At 41.2% G+C, this 21,287-nt stretch overlaps 1 protein-coding gene across 2 annotated transcripts in view; it reads right to left on the bottom strand.

The window, feature by feature from the left end:
• Positions 1-6,887: 6,887 nt before the first annotated feature.
• The window catches only part of SDC2 (syndecan 2), a 119,552-nt gene continuing 105,152 nt past the window's right edge, over positions 6,888-21,287 (bottom strand). The window contains exons 3-5 of one of the 2 annotated variants that reach the window (XM_055286841.2): positions 16,143-16,276; positions 10,186-10,321; positions 6,888-9,271 (exon numbers count right to left, since the gene is read on the bottom strand). In XM_055286841.2, coding sequence (XP_055142816.1) covers positions 9,108-9,271; positions 10,186-10,321; positions 16,143-16,276 — 434 coding nt within the window. In that variant the 3' untranslated portion in view covers positions 6,888-9,107. The remainder of the gene's footprint in view (positions 9,272-10,185; positions 10,322-16,142; positions 16,277-21,287) is intronic. The other variant, XM_055286840.2, reaches the window with a different exon arrangement.

Below are 21,287 nucleotides of genomic sequence, written 5' to 3'. Positions count from 1 at the left end.
TGCTGTACAAACAGCATAGCGTGAACTTAAATAAACCTAGATGACATCTCCCACTACATCCCTAGGCTATATGGTATAGCGTATGACTCCTAGGCTACAAACCTGTACAGCATGTTACCATAGTGAATAATGCAGGCAACTGTAACACAACATTAAGTATTAATGTATGTAAAGATATATAAACTTAGTACAGGAAAAATATGGTAATATAATCTTATGAGACCACCATCATATATGCAGTCCATCATTGACACAAACAATGTTATATAGCGCATGACTATATAACTTATTTGTTATTGTCTGTCTCTTCCCAGGTACTGGAATTGTGCCCAGCAAAGTGCTCAGGAAGCATTTGGTAGAAGAATAAATTATCTTTTTTTTTTTTTTTTAGACATGATCTCGCTCTGTTGCCCAGGCTGGAGTCCAGTGGTGCCATCAAGGCTCACTGCAGCCTCCATCTCCTAAGCTTCAGTGATCATCCCACCTCAGCCTCCCAAGTAGCTGGGACAATAGGCTTGTGACACCATGCCCAGCTAATTTTTTTAAAAGTTTTTTGTAGAGACAGGGTCTCACTATGTTGCTAGGCTGGTCTCAACTCTGGGCGCAAGCAGTCTTCCCACCTTGGCCTCCCAAAGTGCTAGGATTACAGGTGTGAGTATTGAGCATCTCTCAGAGGCTAGATATAGTACTAAGTGCATCACTTCCATTGCCTCATTGAATATCCAGAGCCAATGTGGTGGATATTATTATCTTTATTTTACACATGAAAAAAATGAGCTAAGTGAAAAAAATGGGTAACAGATACTAAAAGCATAAAGGACTGAGATGTGGGGTCATCAGAAAAGGAAACTTCATGATCTCTAAGTCCTGGATCTGACATACAGCCAAGTTGCCTACATTTTTACCCTCTTTACTGCTCGTCCCTGCAATTGATCTCGACAGAGGAATTCAAGCATACTCTGGTATTTACTGAAGCAGAATGTAATTAAGGTTGGCAAAAATCATGCTTTCAATGACTTTAGGACAAAGCTACAAGTGGGAGAATTACTCACTGCTTTATGTGCTGATATGTTCCCATTGTAAACACAGATAATAGTGGCACTTCCTGATATTCAAATAGTTTACTCCTCCACCCAACTACTATGTTCTATTTTAAAAACAGTTCAGATTTTATGTTATTAATGACCAGGTAGAAGAGGATACTTTACCTACCTATTAATTTTCTCAAAAATGTGTCAGTGGTGCATTATGGGGACTTTCCTCCCTTGCAATGAAAGATTGTGTTATCTGCAAAGCATCTGCCAACATGGCAAACCAGTGCTCAACAGTGAATCAGGTACTGGTTCACCTAAAAAGATAGTCATATTGCTAGAAGGCAGACCCAGGACCATCCTTCTCTATTTGCAGTAGTCCCCCAACCTGCAATTTCACTTTCCACAGTTTCAGTTACCTGAGGCCAACTGCTGTCCAAAAATATTAAATAGGCCAAGCATGGTGGCTCATGCCTGCATTCCCAGCACTTTGGGAGGCCACGGCGGGTGGATCACCTGAGGTCAGGAGTTAGACACCAGCCTGACCAACATGGTGAAACACCATCTCTACTAAAAATACAAAAGTTAGCTCGGCATGGTGGTGGGTGCCTGTAATCCCAGCTACTCGGGAGGCTAAGACAGGAGAATCGCTTGAAACTGGTGGGGGCAGAGGATGTAGTGAGCTGAGATTGCACCACTGCATTCCAGCCTGGGCAACAGAGCAAGACCCTGTCTCAAAAAAAAAAATTAAATGGAAGATTCTGGAAATAAACAATTCATAAGTTTTGAACTATGTGTAGTTCTGAGTAGTGTGATGAAATCTCCTGCCATTTTGCTGCATTCCACCTGGGACATGAATCCTCCCTTTGTCCCATGTCCCCATGCTGTAGACGCTCTCCACTGCGTAGTCACTGAGTAGCCATCTTGGTTATCAGATCAATGGTCACGGTATCACAGTGCTTGTGCTCAAGTAACTCTTATTTTGGTTAATAATGGCCCTAAAGTGCAAGAGTAGTGATGCTGATAATTTAGAGATGCAAAGAAGAGCCATAAAGTGCTTCCTTTAAGTGAAAAGGTGAAAGTTGTCAACTTTATAAGGAAAGAAAAATATTGTATACTGAGGTTGCTAAGATCTAAGGTCAAAACGAGTCTTCTCTCTGTGAAATCATGAACACTATGTTGTTATAACTTCTGTTTTATTATTGTTGTTGCTCATATCTTACTGTGTCTAATTTGTAAATCAAACTTTATCATAGGTATGTAAGTGTAGGAAAAAACATAGTTTATACAGTTGTCAAAGTCAAATAAAATATAGAGATGAATCTCTAAATTTAAAATGTTTTAGTCCAGGCTCAGTGGCTCACACCTATAATCCCAGCACTTTGGAGGTCGAGGCGGGCGGATTACTTGAGGTTAGGAGTTTGAGACCAGGCTGGGCAGCATGGTGAATGAAACCTTGTCTCTACTAAAAATACAAAAAATAGCCAGGCCTGGTGCTGCATGCCTGTAGTCCCAGCTACTTGAGAGGCTGAGGCAGGAGAATTGCTTGAACCCAGGAGGCGAAGGTTGCAGTGAGCCAAGATCTTGCCACCGCACTCCAGCCTAGGCAACAGAGTGAGACTCCATCTCAAATATAAAATAAAATAAAATAAAATAAAATAAAATAAAATAAAATAAAATAGTTTTATATGGGAAGCAAGAATTGAAATTCAAGGAATGCACACAGACTGGGTGGTCTTCAGAACAAGAGAAGGTTGGAGGTTTTATAAAAAGAAGAAATGTTACCTACTGCTTTTTAAGAAAGTTCATTGGCACTAGTAAGGTTTTGGGGAGCTGGCAAGCTTTGATTGGTGAGTGGCTGCAGTAGGTAAAACTAGTCTTAGAGACACAGCAGCTTGTTTCAGTAGCTGTTGATAAAACTAGTTTCAGGTTACAACAGGCAGTTTCAGCAGCCAGGCTTGCAGAGAATTACATTCTCAGAGCAATGTTATATGCCACACCTTCTTTTTCTCTCTGACTCTTTGACTGAATTGGTTGGATATGAAAAAAATGACCCAATTTGTATGAGCAACTTTCACACAGTGTAGGGCTAGGTATCTCCATGGTTTTAGGCATCCACTGGGGGTCTTGGAATGTATCCCCTTTGGATAAGCATGGGTGCTACTGTACTTACCTCTGTAAATAATCTCATCTAGTCCCATGGCTTTTAATACCATCTATATGCTGTTCACTCCTGTGTCATCACCAGGGGTCCAGGAAGGAAAACAGAACCCACACCTGGTAGCGCAATAGAGAGAATTTAGTACCAGTCGGTTGCAAAGATGTTGACAAAGTTGTAAGGGCAAACTGGAGAGAGGGAAATAACTCAGAGAATACCAACATCAGGAAGTTGATGCTTCCCTAGGAGTAGAGAAACCAAGGAGGAAAGTGGAGTTATGAGAGTTTAGGAAGAGTGGGAGCTAGGGCCATGCAGGAGGGCTTGCCTGGTGGTGATTTAACTACAGAGGAAGTGCATTCATGCTAGAGATGTTGCCCAGAGCAAAGACAGGGGAAAGTACTCTGGCTTTTCCTCTCCTACTGACTGCGGTCTTTTGCCAGTGTCTTCCATTGGCCAAACTTTCCCAGAGGCCAGTTGGCAAGGAAGCTTGGGAAATGTAGTTTGCGTGGGTCAACTTTGCACACCCCACTCTCCTGGTATCCACTCATCCTCAAGCCATACAGAGTAGAGCATGAAAGAGCAGGAAATGAATCAGAGTGCCAACAGGCAAATGAACACTAACACTACCCCTAAATTAATATCTCCAGTTCCAAGAGAGGACCTCTTCTCTGAGCTCAATTCTGACATTTAATCTTTCACTTGACACCTCCACTTGGTTGTCTAATAGTGCTCTCTAATTTAACATGGCCCAATAGAAAACCTTGGTTTAGCAGCCAATTCCCCATGGTATTCCTTCTCAGAACATGATTCACCCACTACTCAGGCAAAAATGGCAATGCCCTCTTTGATTCTTTTCTTTACTTCCTACTTCTTCCAACCTTTTAGAAAGACCTATTGATTGTTCCTCCCCAAACAGTTCCTTTCCATCTCCACTATAACCACCTTAGGCCAAACCACCACCATTTCTTCCCTAGGTGACTATAATGACCTCCCAACTAGCCATGCTACCCCCACTGTGTCCACTTACAATGCATTGTTCAGGGGGCAGTTCCTGCAGATCTTGAGGGCAAGGGTAAGAAGCAGCTTTATTCTAAGTGCTATAGAAGCCATTGGAGAAAGCAACATAAACTAACTTCTACCTTAATGAGATCAGTTTAGCTTCCTCATGGGAAATAAAGTACAAAGGAACAAAAGAGGAAGAAGACCAGTTAAGGGGGGACTGTACTTCTCAGCCCTCTTCTTCCACCTCTTCTACCTGTCTCCCCACTCACCAGCTACTGGTCTTCTCCCTGTTACTCCAACATGCCAAGCTTGTTCCCTCTTCAGAATCTTTTCACAGCTAAAATCATGCTTGTCCTGATTTTAGCACAACTGGCTACACATCATTCAGGCCTTCCCCTCTCAGAGATCTTTGCTGACTCAGCTATAGTAGTAATGTTGGCTGCTCACAAATATTCCATCTCTCTCCTTCTGGGCACAAAGTAAGACTGCACTTCTCTGCACCCTGGACATGAGATATGGCCATATGACTTGCTTTGGCAAATTAAGTATGGGTGGAAGCTTTAAGATCCCACTGGGTGCTTCACCCTTTTTCCTTCTACCAGTGACCACCAGTGTTTCAGATAATGGCTACTCCATCAGCCTGAGCCCTGGAGAGGGGATGACAATTATCCAGAACACAGCTCCCCATCAACCAATGGGACAGAGTAGAGCAAGAAAGAAATCTTTGCTGTTTTAATTTGCTGAGACTTTCAGATTGTTACCATAGCATACCTAGCCTCTCTGGACTGTTACAGCCCTTCAGTCCCACATGTCAGCTTATATTGTATTGTGTCCATTGTGGAAATTACCAACTGATAATTTCCATTTGTCACTTTCATTTATTGATTTTATTTCCACTCTGCAACCCACACCAAGTTCATGAAAGCTCCACGTGAGCAGGGTCCTTGTCTGTGTAATTCACCACCATACCTTCTGCTTCTTTAAGTTTCCAGTGCAGTCAGTAGGCAAATATTTGTTGACTGAACTTCTGATGGATTGCACATACAAGCATTTGTTTTTTGAATGCTATTTTGCCAACAAAACTGGAATAAATGCATCTTGCACTCAGCATCTCTGAAGCACCAAAGCCTAACATTTCACTCTGCTGTTTGTGGGTTGGATTGACAGCTTGGGTTACACCCTTCCAGCTAATTCGCAGGAAACCAAGTTGCTCTCAGAGTTGCCACGATTCCATGGTCAGAAAAGGCCCTGCTAAAGACCATATACGGCAGATAAACAAAAATAAATGAAACTTTACAACCATAAACCGTAAGAGTGAAGTCACCCAGAGTTTGGAGACAGAGTGGGACAGAAATGATTTTGGTAACTGTTTTTATCACTGAAAGATGTTTTACCCTTTTAAAGTTTTGTGCTGACAATGTAATTCCCTAGAAATGGCCAAGTCTCAAATTTCACATTGTCATAAAATATTAGAACTGAAAAAAACCTTAGTGATCACTCAATTCAGATTACTCCACTTATCATCTGGCTTAATTTTAATTGGAAACCTCTTAGGGTCTCACCGATGTCTGTTGCGGGCTTAGAATTTAGAAGTTCACATTAGAGACAGTGTTGCTCCAAGTTGTTCCCTTTTTTGGTACTACCAAATGTGTTTAAAAATATTTTTTTCCAGCCGGGCGCGGTGGCTCACGCTTGTAATCCCAGCACTTTGGGAGGCCGAGGCGGGTGGATCACGAGGTCAGGAGATCGAGACCATGGTGAAACCCCGTCTCTACTAAAAATACAAAAAATTAGCTGGGCGTGGTGGTGGGCGCCTGTAGTCCCAGCTACTCGGAGAGGCTGAGTCAGGAGAATGGCGTGAACCCGGGAGGCGGAGCTTGCAGTGAGCCGGGATTGCACCACTGCACTCCAGCCTGGGCGACAGAGCGAGACTCCGTCTCAAAAAAAAAAAAAAAAAAAATATATTTTTTTCCTCTACCACCCCCTTATGTAATTGTAATAACGCTATAAAGATCACACTTATAAAATTAACCCCACAATATTTCTAGGTTTTATATTTTTGCTCACCTAACATCTTTCCTTGATGTTTCAAAATGTCTAAGATATTGAAGAAATAAGCTCCTTAAAACTATGAAGTAGGACACAGTAGTTTCTTTAGGCACACTTGAAGAAGGTTAACTGTATTCTACTTAATTAGCTTACTCTCCTAGACCTAACAGACTATATCCATAACAAGTACATTTTGTCTAACTTGCAAAAAAGTGCATTAACAAAAAGTTAATTCACTAAACGTTTGATGAGAAACTATCAACCCTTAAGAGATGGCAATTTTTATAATCTTGTTCACTTTTATTAAACAGGTCCTAATCCTGAAATTCAGGTACTATGCACCTGCAACAAAAATAAAACCCAAGTGCTTCCTATTCTCCCTATGGGCTGAAAATGGGACAGTGTGAATATTTCAAGTCTCTCAAACACAAAGCCATATTCACTCAAGGGAAATCATTTACATGTGGTTAAGGAAACAGGAAATTTTCACATTGGCTTTAATATTTACATTTTACCAAAATTTTCCTGAACTCAGTAATCATTACTAACACTTTTTATAGTATTACTTACTGCATCTTAAAAATAAAAATAAAAACTAAGCAGAAAGTGTACAGTTGAAGGAAACTGGATGTCAGTCTATACAATGATTTACTTTTGGCATGACAGACTTTATTTTGGCACTTTCACAAATATTTTGCTTTACAGCAGTGACAAAATATTTGCCAGAAATTTTTCTTTTCCTGGCATGGATATTCCAAGCAGTTGTTATTCTACGAATTGAATTTCACTCTGCTTTGCACAGTTAGAGGTATACCCATTCCTACCCTCTGTAATTGAGGGACACCGCGTGGCTTTAGAAAGCGCTATCATTTCCTTTTAGTCACTCTAAAGTGAATTGATTCTGTAAGTGATGGGGCAGGAATTTGATAATTAATTAAGGCCATTAAGGATTTAAGTAAACACTGTTCCAAGTGTTGCTTAAAAAAATGTTTTTAATGAATTCTGTGGCAATTCCAGGGAATGTTCTCAAAATGAAATATTCATACTTTATTAAAAGTAAATTGTATGTTGGAAAAGTTGCTTTCTTTGCTGTCTTCTTCCTACTTGGACGGCTCACAGTTTAAAACGAAATTAATGGTAAAACAGAAAAAGGAAATGTTTAATACAGAAAGTACCAGCCACGGTACCCTCATACCTCCATCTCCTTCCCCAGGCATCACTCTTTCCAGCCACTTCAATCCTAAAGCAGTGAGGCCCTCATTTTAACACACAGAGCCTCCCTGCCTACCCTCCTTCCCTGTAACATGAGCTATTGTAGTCCATTTATTAGTTCTTCGGTTAAGCTTCAGTAGACATTTGGAGCACAATTTCAAAGGTAAATCAATCTATAGGCCTAAGCCTTAGATACCAACATCAGAAAAGCCCCCTTCAGATCTTTGGAATTTATAGTCTTACAAGTTATTTGCAAAACCAGGCGTCTGTCTTAATATTGCCATCAGCTACCCTATAAAGGTTGCAAACTTCGAAATTCCCGGGCAGCCTTCCAATATCTGTACCTAGACACACACAGGATAATACATTCAGATTTCCTCTGGCCAATTCAGAAGTGAATCTGGTAATAAACAGTCTCATTGACAGCTCTTTGGTCTTGATTTACAGACACTGTGGAACACTTAGAAATCAAACCCACGTCATCCTTGAAAGCAGACGGCCGTTAGCAAACGGGAGATGTACATTTGATCAAAAATGTACAAAATTTATAACAGTGACATTTTCAATATTAGGCCACATGATTTATTCAGTAGTTTTTATGTTCCCAAATTACAATTTATGTCTATTCATAAGACTACAAAAGTTACCATTAGAATTGTCTGTGCTTATAAAATACCAACTTTTTTTTAAACTGTTATATATACTCATTAACACCAGTCTGCAACAAGTTACATAGAATCAGAGGCACTTCAAAGGCTTAAAAAGACGTTTACAACTTAAATGCATTTTTAAGAACAAAAACTGATTTTTCTTTAAACCTCTACTCGTACCTTCAAATTGCAAGAAATTAACAAATACAGTGGCCAAAGGAATCTGCAGCAACTTCTTAAAATACTGTTAGCATCTTTGGGTTTGCTGAGGCTTGTCAGTAACTTACATCAAATCCTCCCAAAAGAAGATCTGATTAGATAGATATGACTAAACAGTTTTGTAGTAATAATCCAATTTTACACATTAATTTGCTGTTGCAAATCTGCCCAAAGCTACAGGTAATGAAAAATAAAGCAAGTGTAAAATGGATAGTCTGACACTTAAAAATTTATACAAAGTGGAAGTTAAAGTTTACATATTTGAAAATCACATATACACTAAATTACCATTATCTGAATTTTCCAAAGACAAATTGCACCATGACAGCTACAAAAGGCATAGGGTTTGGTTTTAAGGGCACAAGAAGGGAGGGCAGAGGAGAGGAGGCGACAACAGATAAATTAACAAAGTAAGACCAACTTGGTAAGGTCAATCTGAGACATGCTGACACAAATGAAACAGCTTTCATCTTTGAGTCATAGGAAAAAGACAATCATTTTGTATTTGCGCATAAAAGTTTAAACCAATTCCATGAACATCGAAGGTTTTCATAACATAATATTTTGCCACTGCTATTCACAGAACACTGCAGATGTTAAATTTTAATTTTATGTTGTTCTAAAGAAATACATGAACTGTTTTAAATACAATGGGATTTTACCATTAAAGTGCCAGAATGGCTCTTTAATGAAAAAAACAAAAAACAAAGATCTTCATTATTCTATGCAAAAGCTTTATTTTGAAAAGTTCAGTGATCTCATAAATAGAGACACTAAGTTGGAGTTTTACGCATAAAACTCCTTAGTAGGTGCCTTCTGATAAGCAGCACTGGATGGTTTGCGTTCTCCAAGGTCATAGCTTCCTTCATCCTTCTTTCTCATGCGATACACCAAGAGCAGGATAAGAAAAATTGCAAAGAGAAAGCCAATAACTCCACCAGCAATGACAGCTGAAACAACCAAAAGGAAGATTACTTTAGAAGAGATTCAAGGGTTGTAGACATTAGCTTTATTGTCAAGCCCAATCTACTTACACTTTTATAAAAGGCTAAATTTGAAAACCCCAATAAAAAAAAAAAAGCTGGATTCAATGAAGCAACCTGGTAACCATGCAAATCTGAAACTCCTCAGGAAGGTACAGTAATTTCTTTGGTTAGTGTTAATAATATCACCCAAAAACCTCAATAAGAAAAATCTGGCCTTGATCTTAACTAATTCCATACTTGAAAACTACTTTTGTCTTTTCAGAACTCACATTTTATATTCTAATTTTCTAATTGCTTTTTTTCAACACAAAACATAGTATAACTGACTTAAAATTTTAAGGAGTATATATGAAAAAAGCATGCAAATTTATTTCTATTCTTCGATTTGAGACTATCAAGTGTTCCTCAATCTTGAAAGTTTTCCCCTTTAAAATATTTGCACTTCCATCCAATTAAGTTAAAATAGAAACAACGTTCTTAACAGTTTGGACAGTACTTATGTGAACTGCCTTCCCCTAAAGAACTTTTTGTTCTCTTTATTTTGAAATGTAGAATGCCTTTGAGCAAGACTGATGGATCTTCACACTCTGCCATCTCTACATCCAGTTGTTCTGGATCAATTCAGATGTTAACTTTCCCTCTTTTAGGCTACCTCCCATCCCCTGCCCGATGGCTGGCGAAGGGGTAGGTTGAGGGAGCTGGCAGACAATAAAGACAATGTTTGCTGAGCCTCTTGCTTCTCGCTCTGGAAGCAAGCACCCACAAGACTGCTTTCAGCAGAAAGATGACAGCAAGCTTTGCTGCACTTTTGAATATCACTTAGACTAGCAGAGGCCTATGTAGGCACCCTCCCACCTGAAGCCCACCAGGCTACTCACCTGCTAGGACTTCTGTCCGTTTAAACAGACTGTCTGAGTGTTTCTCAGTATACACATTTGTATCCTCTTCGGCTGGGTCCATTTTCCTTTCTGAGTCAGAGAGGTGAACTTTCTCTTTATCAGTTTCTTCAGGTGACTGGTATGGGAAACAGGGAAAGATTACATTGATTTAAGAAAATGTGCTAGAAAGAAGAAATAATAGATTAGTATATTCCAAAATTCCTTTTTTTCTTTCCCCCAAAGAATGAGTTAGGAAATAATTGGAATAATCACTTGTGTTATGTTTATAGCAAGGGGTGAGTGTCATGATGGACCCATGTAGTTCATGGTTTGGCACAACACTCATCGCATGATCAGGCAAGTCAGAGAGCTAGTGAGTTCATAATAATCCTAAGGACATGGTGAGGTTGTTTTAGTGGACATTTCCTAAGATTTCTACTTTCTCACCACTCTTCTAACTTCAGGTCACCATCTCCCTCTGACTGCTCCAACCCAACAGCACTGCCCCCATTCTCCTTGCTCCTTCACTTCTGAACTACACAGGGCACTATGACAACAGTTCCCTTTCAGATATTCTCTCACGCCTGACTGGGCTTTTCCTGTCCCCACTCTGTAGGGAGGAATCCCCAAGCTTTACTCCTAATGCTTCCTCCAGTCATATTACCTTCAGCAAACCCTGGACCAGGACTTCTGGGGACTTGGATTGTGCAAGTTGCTCCTCCCTGATCACATCATACTTCTTTTCTCCACCTTGATTTCCCCACCTGTCTAATGAATGACACTCACAGGGTCTTGGACACTGCACAATGCTCAAGTAGAAATCTATGGGAATACCTCTCACAGCCGCATCTCTAGTCAGCATTATTCCCAACAAGCCAGCAGCCTGCAGGACATTAACTGTTGGCTGTACCACCTTTAACTCTACTCGTCAAGTCTAAGTAGTAATTAATTCACTGCTGAATCAGGTCAGCCTCCTTTTCTATTCCCATTAATGGCGCGTATTTTGGGGTGTTCCCAAGTTACCTATTTCGGCACATTTTCTATCATATGTTTTCCATGTCACGGCACTGTCAATTTGTCTCCCATCTTGCTCTCACATTAACTTCTTCCCTTGGGTTCTCATTTCCAAAGCTTTGTTCAGGTGGCCAGCACATCACAGCCCAGCTCCCACCCCGCATCGACCTCATAACTGCACGTGTTGGGTAGCTTCCAGTCCTTACCCAACCCACCACTTACTCCCAGTAGAAAACCCTGTGAGGCCATTTCCACCACCTCCTCATTATCAAAAATGATTCTTAATATCTGTGCTGTAGTTCAGCGGTCCCCAATCTTTCCATGAATGGGAGGGTGGGGGGATGGAGGGGGGATTAAACTATTCCACCTCAGGTTCTCATAAGGAGCACAACACGCACAGTTCACAATCGCGTTTGCGCTCCTAGATCCTATGGGAATGGCACGCCGCCAGCGATCTGACAGGAGGCGGAGCTCAGGTGGTAATGCTCACTCACTTCCTGCTGCGCAGCCTGGTTCCTAACAGGCCACCGCTACTGGTCCATGGCCCCAGAAGCGGGTAGGGAACTCTGCTCTAGTTCATGCAGTTCTATCCTCAGTCCAAATGTTGCACTTCTTTTACTATCTGTTTGTCCTTAATGAAGCCTTCTCTAACCTTTTACCTCACTAAAACCCCAGGATTATTTACATAGAAATCATCTGTTGCCTTTCTAACTCTCAGCACCATCACTGGCCATCTAATGTGAATCACCCAAGGTTACGCTGATCCACATCACCTGAAAGGAACACACACAAAAAATACAGGCCTACTACTAGAGGTTCCATTTCAATTGGTCTGACTTCAGGTCACCATCTCCCTCTGACTGCTCCAACCCAACAGCACTGCCCCAGTTCTCCTTACTCCTTCACTTCTGAGCTATACAGGGCACTACGTAGCTGGCACTGATTTTTATTGCTATTTAAGTTCTCCAGACAATTCCATAGTTTAAGAACCAGTGGGTTAGAGAAGTCCCATTCAAAGGAGTTGTTCATTCTCTTAACAGTCTGAAGTCCTTGTCGGCCAACATCACTGATGAAAACACTGTCAACTTCATTGAGGTTTAAAGACTAAAGATGGCTGGGTAGGGAGCCCAAGGTGAGCAGATCATTCGAGACCAACCTGGGCAACATACTGAGACCTTGTCTCTACAAAAAAATTTTTAAAATTAGCCAGGCATGGTGCTGTGTACCTGTGGAGGATCTCTTGATCCCAGGAGTTGGAGGTTGCGGTGAGCTATAATTGTGCCACTGCATTCTAGCCTGGGTAACAGAGTGAGACCCTGTCTCAAAAAAAATACTGCAGACAATAATCCTTCTCAGCTCTACTACTCTTCCTAAGTTCCTGAGAGCTTCCTACCATCTTCATTAGGACTCCACAGAGTCTAACATACCATGGCTCAGCAAAGCAATTGATTGCTTTCTGAAGGCTGGAGTTCATCCAAAATGGCGGCCTGCTGGTTAAGTAAGTCTAGAGGCTTCAAGGGTATAACTAAGAAAAGACCTCACCTTCTTGGGCTGTGCAAGTAGCTCCTGTGGGACCCTGACCACATCATACTTCTTTTCTGCACCTTAAGGCCACCCCCATTGCTAGGAAGGACCATAAGCTAGACCAGGTGGATCCATTTGTACCCTAGGGTATGTAAGATCAATAAGTCCCTGCCTCAGTGAGCAGAACGCTATGCTTCTACTGAAGGTGGTATGTAATAAAGTATAATAAAGAGTAACTGTCATTCCCAAATTGCAAGAAACCCTGTACTACCTAAACTTCAACCTGCCATGACTTACAAAAAGCAGAGGCCATAGAGAAATGTTCATTTCACTGGTGCACAATATGCACTGAAAATGTCACGGTCCTCTCTATTACTATGAGAGAAGGAAATACGACAGGCCTTCCCAGGCCTTCAGGTACCAAAGTAAAGCAGAAGACAGCAGCTCATTGGCAGTATTTTTCCTGAGTTTTTTCTATCCTTCTCATGAAAAGCCCATTATTAATTGGCTGCCTGGTGGAAAGACAGACAACAGATCAGAGAATGGATTATCTGGATTCTAGTCTAGAAATCTTTTCACTGCTCATTAGTACTGCTTTACTATTACACGTTAGAAAAGGGAAGAGAAATCTCAAATAGGTGAATACTCAGGTTTGTGACTAGGGAGAGAGGTAAACAAGTTCTGGTGAGAAATGAAATGGACATTAAGTAGTTACTGTAATATGAGAGACTGAGTTTAATTTATCCATATCATCTTTGTCCCATTATTATTACAAATCATATGGTTTCACCATGCGACTTTTGGGTGGCTAAAGTCATTTAAGAGACTTGATCTTTTTGGTTTCCTCTGACTCAGCTTCTGATCCGACAGGCTGAACAAAGCGTACAATCCAGGGATCTGAGAGTGTGGGGACTGAAGGACTCCACAGAACTGGAGCCGCCCTGCAGTTGGAGGTGCACAAGCCTCAAGCGGCTCTGGGTGGAAAATTCATTTTTTAAGTCAAAATGTTTTATCGTATGGAAGCAGAGGCTTGACTAAGAAGAAACCATTTTGTAATATGGAACTAATCTGAACTACCTTAACTCTTGTATGAATGTTGTGCAAAATGAATCTGCAAAAGGGCAGCAGGGATGATTAAATGAGGCCAAGTAAAGATCTGCCACATCCATGTCTGGTTGTTTGGATGCCGTGGAAATGGAACAGAAGTAAAAGCTTATGAGTGATGCTCTTCTCAAACAAATAACGAGATTCCTTCTTTTTGCATTTTAGTCACTTAAATTTACAACAAACTAGATAGGATATCTGTAATAGTGACATTAATGCCACTGTGAGACCAATTGAAAAGCAAAATCTACACTAATGGTATCCTAGAGGCAATGTTCAATTCGGCTGTACCACAGAAACAGCAAAATGAAAAATTTAATCATTATTATTCATGTTATTTATGATCAATATTATCATTATCAGTGCTGCAAAGTGTTCGACACATAATGAATAGCACTCAATAAATCTCCTATAAATGGATGAATTTTTATTATTACTACATTGAACACAAATGATAGTAAGAATATAAATGTATTAAAATCTTTTGGGCTCCTTAATTTTTAAATTCACCTGTCAAAGTTCTGTATTTTTTATCTCGATCTGATGCAATTACTTCCTTAAAACCAATTTTTAAAAACTTAAATTAGTGGTCAATCCATTGTTGTTAACAAACCAGATAGAACTCTATGTCAAATTAAGTCTTGCTTAGGATACAACTCTCTATCACTACAAGCCAAAACTCACCCAGGAGAGTTTCTTCCCTCAAGCTAGTGAGTCCTAATTGTCTCTGACTTCAACAGATTTAGTCAAGAGAAGTGGTCAAATAAAAATGTGGTAAGAGCCAAATGCATCTTTAGTAGATAGTAGATAATTGTGCCACACACACTCTGAGGCATTCAGTCATCCTACCAATTGCACCTGCACTTTTCATTTCTCCGTTTCTTTTTTTGTTTCATTCACTCAACTGATACATTGATACAGTAGCTTTTATGCATGGATACAGCACATGCCAGGTGAGTTGGTCTCAGTTCTCATAGGGCTCTCCCTGCCTTCCTACCACCTGGCTTGTAAAGTCTACCACTGATAGTAATTGACCCTTCTTGGTCCTACAGAAAGCACTTCAATTTGGACAGGGCTGGTTTCCTGGCTGTTCCACATCTGCAGAAACCCATCCAGCAGTGCCATTCACCATTCCAGTCACAGGCACTGGGAGGATGGAGGAGGAGGAAGAACAAAGGTACTCTGGAGCAAGGGTAAGAAAAGCCCACATGCATTCCTGCCTGAAGACGGGATGATTCTTACTCCAAGGAAGGCCTGTCGCCACCTTCATCAAACAGCCTTCCATATCCATATCCTGTCTGCTGCTAAAGCTTGGCAGCATCTCATTTCTAATCAACAGATGGGTGAGCTCTAAAAGGGGATGCTTGTGCTTCTGAGTTTTCTTAAGCTGTATGTTACCCCTGCACTGATTGCAAAGTCTACCACTACAGTTATTACACATGCTCATTTGGTGAATTGGCTTGGTCTCTTCTGCTCCACCAAATTCAATTAATGCTTACAGAATAGTGACTAGGTCTCAGGTGCCACGCTACATGCACTCACATTTCATCTTCTTCACAGCCCATAGGAAATGGGTTCAGAAGCTAAGAAACGTGACTGGATCCAGGATTTGAAACTTAGGTCTTGGCCAGACTTTAATATGCATATTCTAACTTCAGTGGGTTACCTATTAGTGGATAGTCAGCTAACTGCAATATTAACGAGGTCAAAATCACAAGCTCCAAGTTTTCATTAGCTGGTCATTTTACTCAGGTCTAAGGCCAAAGACCTTATTCTTAATATGTCAGCTCTCAAAATGAATATATACAGATGTACCCAGGTTCATCATCATCATTGAGAGAGAGGTCAAGGATTACATACTACTGATGGTCGGCCTAAGAAGACTGAGAAATGACTTAGTGAGACTAGGACCACCTCAAGACGTGACCTGGAGTCTTCTAATTACGTAACCTACAAACCAGGAAACCAAAGAAACAGGGCTTTACTTCTTAACTGGGCTTCAGATGTTCCTTAAGAAGGAGGGCCATGTGAAAAATAGTTGTATACAATTTGAGCCTGGATGACAGAAATTATAAGTGGGTAAATGCCAAAATGATCAAAAAGAGTAAGGAAGAGCCATTTATAACACCCCCTGAAGACCATTTGTCCTTACACAGTTTTAAGTGGGGCCTTTTAAAAGAACTGTTGTGTACATAGTTCATGATGGGTAGCTTCAAAAAGAAGAAAATAATAAAAAAGGGACTGTTGTGTACAGTCAGTAAAGTGGAGCATTTATAATAACCTGATAACGCAATGCAATGGAAAATAGAACGCACCTTTGTCTGAGCAGGTATCTTGTTCTGTATATTCAGCGTCGTGGTTTCCACTTTTGGAGCGGCACTAGTGAACGGTATCTTTGGAAGTGGTCGAGATGTTGTCAGCTCTGGACTCTCTACATCCTCATCAGCTCCTGGAAAAGTAAGTGAAGATGAACTGAGCATGGCAATCATGACACAGATGTCTCCATTATCAGGCACTATTGCCTGATGTTGACATTGACAGAATCATGTTCTTTCAAAATGCTGGCTCTTTAAGACTTCAGCACAAAGCTTCCTGTGGTCTTCACCATGATGAAGAAGTGATTTCAAAGGTGTCTGTGGGTAGCCTAGCAAGTTTTTCCTCAATAGTATTATCCAGAACACTCAAGTAGCCCTTCTTTCACTTGCGTGTTCCTTCTCTCCCTGCTTGACAAGACTTTTTCCCATCTACACTGAAACATGCTCCATTTCCATTTTAAGAACACAACAGGCTGGGCGCGGTGGCTCACGCCTGTAATTTCAGAACTTTGGGAGGCCAAGGAGAGCAGATCACGAGGTCAGGAGATCAAGACCAGCCTGGCCTATATGGTGAAACCCCGTCTCTACTAAAAATTCAAAAATTTAGCTGGGCATGGTGGCGCACGCCTGTAATCCCAGCTATTTGGGAGGCTGAGGCAGGAGAATCACTTGAACCCGGAGGTGGAGGCTGCAGTGAGCAGAGGTCACACCACTGTATTCCAGCCTGGGTGACAGGGTGAGACTCTGCCAAAAAAAAAAAAAAAAAAACCCACAACAAAACAAAATACAAACAGGAAAACTCTCCTATGGCTGACTCCTTATTTCATGTGAGTTCCTGCCCTCTCTCCTGGGTTTTTGTTTTGTTTTGTTTTTGTTTATTTATTTATTTATTTGAGACAGAGTCTTGCCCTGTCGCCAGGCTGGAGTGCAGTGGCACAATCTGGGCTCACCGCAACCTCTGCCTTCCAGGTTCAAGTGAGTCTCCTGCCTCAGCCTCCCGAGTAGCTGGGACTACAGGCACAGGCTACCACACCCAGCTAATTTTTTGTATTTTTAGTAGAGACGGGGTTTCACCATGTTGGCCAGGATGGTCTCCATCTCTTGTCCTTGTGATCCACCTGCTTCAGCCTCCCAAAATTCTGGGATTACAGGCGTGAGCCACCGTGCCTGGCCCTCTCCTGGTTTTACAGGCAGATTTTTCCAATGGGGGTGGATACTCACTAGGTCTTGCCCTCATCATCTTCTCTATTCTGCATTCTACTCCCTCCAGGAGCATTTTCCCTGTCATCACTATTAATACTGTTTTGTTAAGGTCACCAGTATCCACAGCACCCAATGGCACTTTTCAGAATCGCCTTCCTCTAGTAGAACTTCCTAGCACCACTGCACACTGTCAAGTGCCATCTGCTTCCTGACAAACCCTATTTCTTTGGATTCCTAAGAGTTCCTGGCTTCCCCCTCACCTCTCTGGCTATTCTAAGTTTCCTTTGCTGGTTTATCCTCCTCTACCTGAACATCAAATATCAAAGAGTATCTGAAGGTCTGTCCCTAGGCCTCTTCTTACTCTACACTTTCTCCCTCATCCATGTCCACAATGTCAATAAATGATGAGCTAAGCACAGATGATACCTAGATTTACATCATCAGCTTTTACCACCCCTCTCAAAGTCAGACTCATATCCAGTGGCCTTCCTGGCATTTTCACTTGAATGACTCAAAGGTACAATACACCTCTGAACATGTCCAAACCAGAACTCATGGTCCCTTTGTCTTCTCCTCGTGTGACCTTGCAGTGACTGAAGCCTTCTGTTTCTACACACCAAAACTATGACTTCCTCTTCCTTACCTTGTTTTTGAATCCATTATCCAGTCCTATCAATCTTATCTTCTTATTATCCCTCCACTCTTAACACCGTTCTACAGTTCCAAGGCCACCACTGCAATCCAAGCCACTGTGACCTTTCCATGAACCACTGTACCTGCCTTCTTCCTAATAGGCCCCTGAGTGCCTAACATAGTGTCTAAGACATAACAGGCTCTGATCTGGTATTTGTTTAACAAGTGACTTTCTACCTGAGCATGATTTTTGTTTGTTGTTGTTGCCTTTTCACTAGAATAGCATTTGAGAATTTCTGACATTCAAATACAACATTCCTTTTAAGTTGATCATTTGTCAAATTTGTAACAACTCAAACAAACTCCAACTCCGTAACTCAAACTAACCAGGCTTCCTCAGACAACAAATGATAAATACCTCTAAATTCCTCAAACAAAAGAAAATGGGTATTTTCCACAGAATCGTATCAATGCAATAAGCAGGTGGGAAAGCAACACATGCTGGAAACATGTGCGATGGCTATGGTTCACTTCTTTTTCTTTTCTTGCTCTGTCACCCAGGCCAGAGTGCAGGGGTGTGATCATGGCTCACTGTAGCTTCAAACTTGTGGGCTCAAGCAATCCTCTCATCTCAGCCGCCTGAGTAGCTGGAACTAAGTATATGTGCCACTGTGCCCAGCTAATATTAAAAAAAAATTATTATTATTATTTTTTTGTAGAGACGGGGTCTCAACTATGTTGCCAGGTTGGTCTCGAGCTCCTGAGCTCAGGGGATCCTCCTGCCTGGGTCTCCCAAAGTGTTGAAATTATAGGTATGAGGCACTGTGCCTGGCTCCTGGCTGGTTCATTTCTTAATTTATCAACTATTTCCTTTAATTTAGAAATATATATATTCATTATTATACAGAAGAAATGGCAGGGCACGTTGGAATAAATACAGGGTTTGGTATTAACAAAGCAAACAAACCTAGTACTGGTTCTGGCATTTAATTAGCTCTGTACTCTTAGGCAAGTAATACTTGAGTCTTGGTTTCTTCATCTGTAAAATGGGGCTAATAATAACTAACCCACAAAGGTATATATATATTACAGATACATATCTCACAGACATGATACATATTTAAAGCGTTCTATATAAACTGTTATGTAAATATAGGTCATTAATAATGCTGGGTCCAGAAATACAATGCTGTTTTATCAGCTGACCTAATTATCCATCAACATTTTACATATAATATGCTTAATTTGTTCCTACAATGAATCATTTTCTTACAAAGAATAAAACTTCAATGAGAAATGAAAAATTTCAATCTAGGGCTTATTAAAGACCCCCTTGTTTCACCAGAGTTACCAAGATGAGTCATCAACCTAGAAGTGGGATGAATCTGTATGAGGGAAGAGATTTGTAATGTAGAAAATCCCCCTTAAGCTGGCACTTTTAAAGTTAAAGACAGGGCCAGGCACAGTGGCTCGCGCCTGTAATCCCAGCACTTTGGAAGGCTGAGGCCAGCGGATCACGAGGTCAGGAGATCGAGACCATCTTGGCTAACATGGTGAAACCCCATCTCTACCAAAAATAAAAAGAATTAGCCAGGTGTGGTGGCGGGTGCCTGTAGTCCCAGCTACTTGGGAGGCTGAGGCAGGAGTATCGCTTGAACCCGGGAGGAGGAGGTTGCAGTGAGCTGGGATCCCGCCACTGCACTCCAGCCTGGGCGACAGAGTGAGGCTCTGTCTCAAAAAAAAAAAAAAAAAAAAGGTAGAGACAGATGGGTAATCTTTCTCAGATGGCTCTGCTGCTTTTAATATCTTTATTAAAAATATTAACTCTTTTGCTCAAACCAGAAATCTCGGAGCCCCACTGAGTATCTCCTCCTTCAGGTCCCACTGTTCTCCCTTTCTGAAATAGACTACTCCAAGGCCTGTTTCCCCCTGGGAAACTCCTGCTCACACTATCAAGTACAGCTCTCTGAAGCCTTCCTTGATCTTTCCATTAGGGCACCGGTTCTGTCTCTATGTTCCCATGCTCATTCTCTTTTTTTTTTGTTTGCTATTTATTTATTTATTTTGAGATGGAATTTTGCTCTTGTCGCCCAGACTGGAGTGCAATGGCATGATCACAGCTCACTGCAACCTCCGCCTCCCGGGTTCAAGTGATTCTGACTCAGCCTCCCAAGTAGCTGGGATTACAGGCATGTGCCACTACGCCTGGCTGATTTTTGTATTTTTATTAGAGATGGGGTTTCGCCATGTCAGGCTGGTCTCAAACTCCTGACCTCAAGTGATCTACCCACCTCAGCCTCCCAAACTGCTAGGATTACAGGTGTGACCCACCACATCCAGCCTTATTTTCTTTTTTTAAAATAACATTTTCTTTTACTTGTGGTATGAATGTGTCTCCCAAAAATCCATGTGTTAAAACCTAATCTCCAATGCAATAGTATTAAGAAGAGGGACTTTAGGAGGTGAGCAGGTCATGGGGGCAGGGCCCTCATGGAATGGAATTAGTGCCCTTTGCAAAGAGGCTTGAGGGACACTGTTTGTCCCCTTTGCCATGTGAGGATGCAGCAAGAAGGCACCATCTAAAAAGCAGAGAGAAAGCTCTCACCAGACACCAAATCTGCTGCGCCTTGATCTTCGACTTCCCAGCCTCCAGAGCTGAGACCAGTAAATTTATAAATTACCCAGTCTGAAGTATTTTGCTATAGCAACCTGAATGGACTAAGGCAACTTATAAAAATAATACTTTTTAAAATACATTTGCATGTATGAATTTGGAAACACAGAAGGAATAAATACAATTATCCTATCACCAGAGAAAACACTGTTAGATTTTATTTACTGAAGTGTCCCTAGAACCTAGAACGGTGCCTGTTCCCCCATGTACTGAGTAAGAAATACTTCCTCAATGAATGAATATCCTCTGTGTCTTCTCACCTTCCAAATGAGCTTTTCATTTTTGACATGACAGTCCCACACTCTAAGAACTCTTGTGTCTCAGAACATTCCTGTTTTATAGTATCCTGTTTTTGTGCCATTGTTCGAACATCTGCTTTTCTCTCTGAATTTACTATGTTTTTCCGTAAATTTTCTTCTTCCTGTAAGTGGCTGTCCTCTCCCAATTTGGGGGTTTCTCTTTCTCTCATGTTACAAGTTTTTCCTAAATGTCTGGGGAGCTTTGGTTGCCTGTTTATATTGAAGAGGGAAACACCAAAAAGAGGACTAGAAGCTTTGAGCACACAGGAGAGGTGTGTCAAGAGTGGGCATCATCCCCTTGACTGAAATTTTTCATTTCTCGTTGAAGTTTTATTC

Source organism: Symphalangus syndactylus, chromosome 7, assembly GCF_028878055.3.
Source record: "Symphalangus syndactylus isolate Jambi chromosome 7, NHGRI_mSymSyn1-v2.1_pri, whole genome shotgun sequence".
NCBI classification, from domain to species: Eukaryota; Metazoa; Chordata; class Mammalia; order Primates; family Hylobatidae; genus Symphalangus; species Symphalangus syndactylus.
Note: the sequence above shows the minus strand (reverse complement) of the source record. Positions and strands in the feature narration are given on the sequence as shown.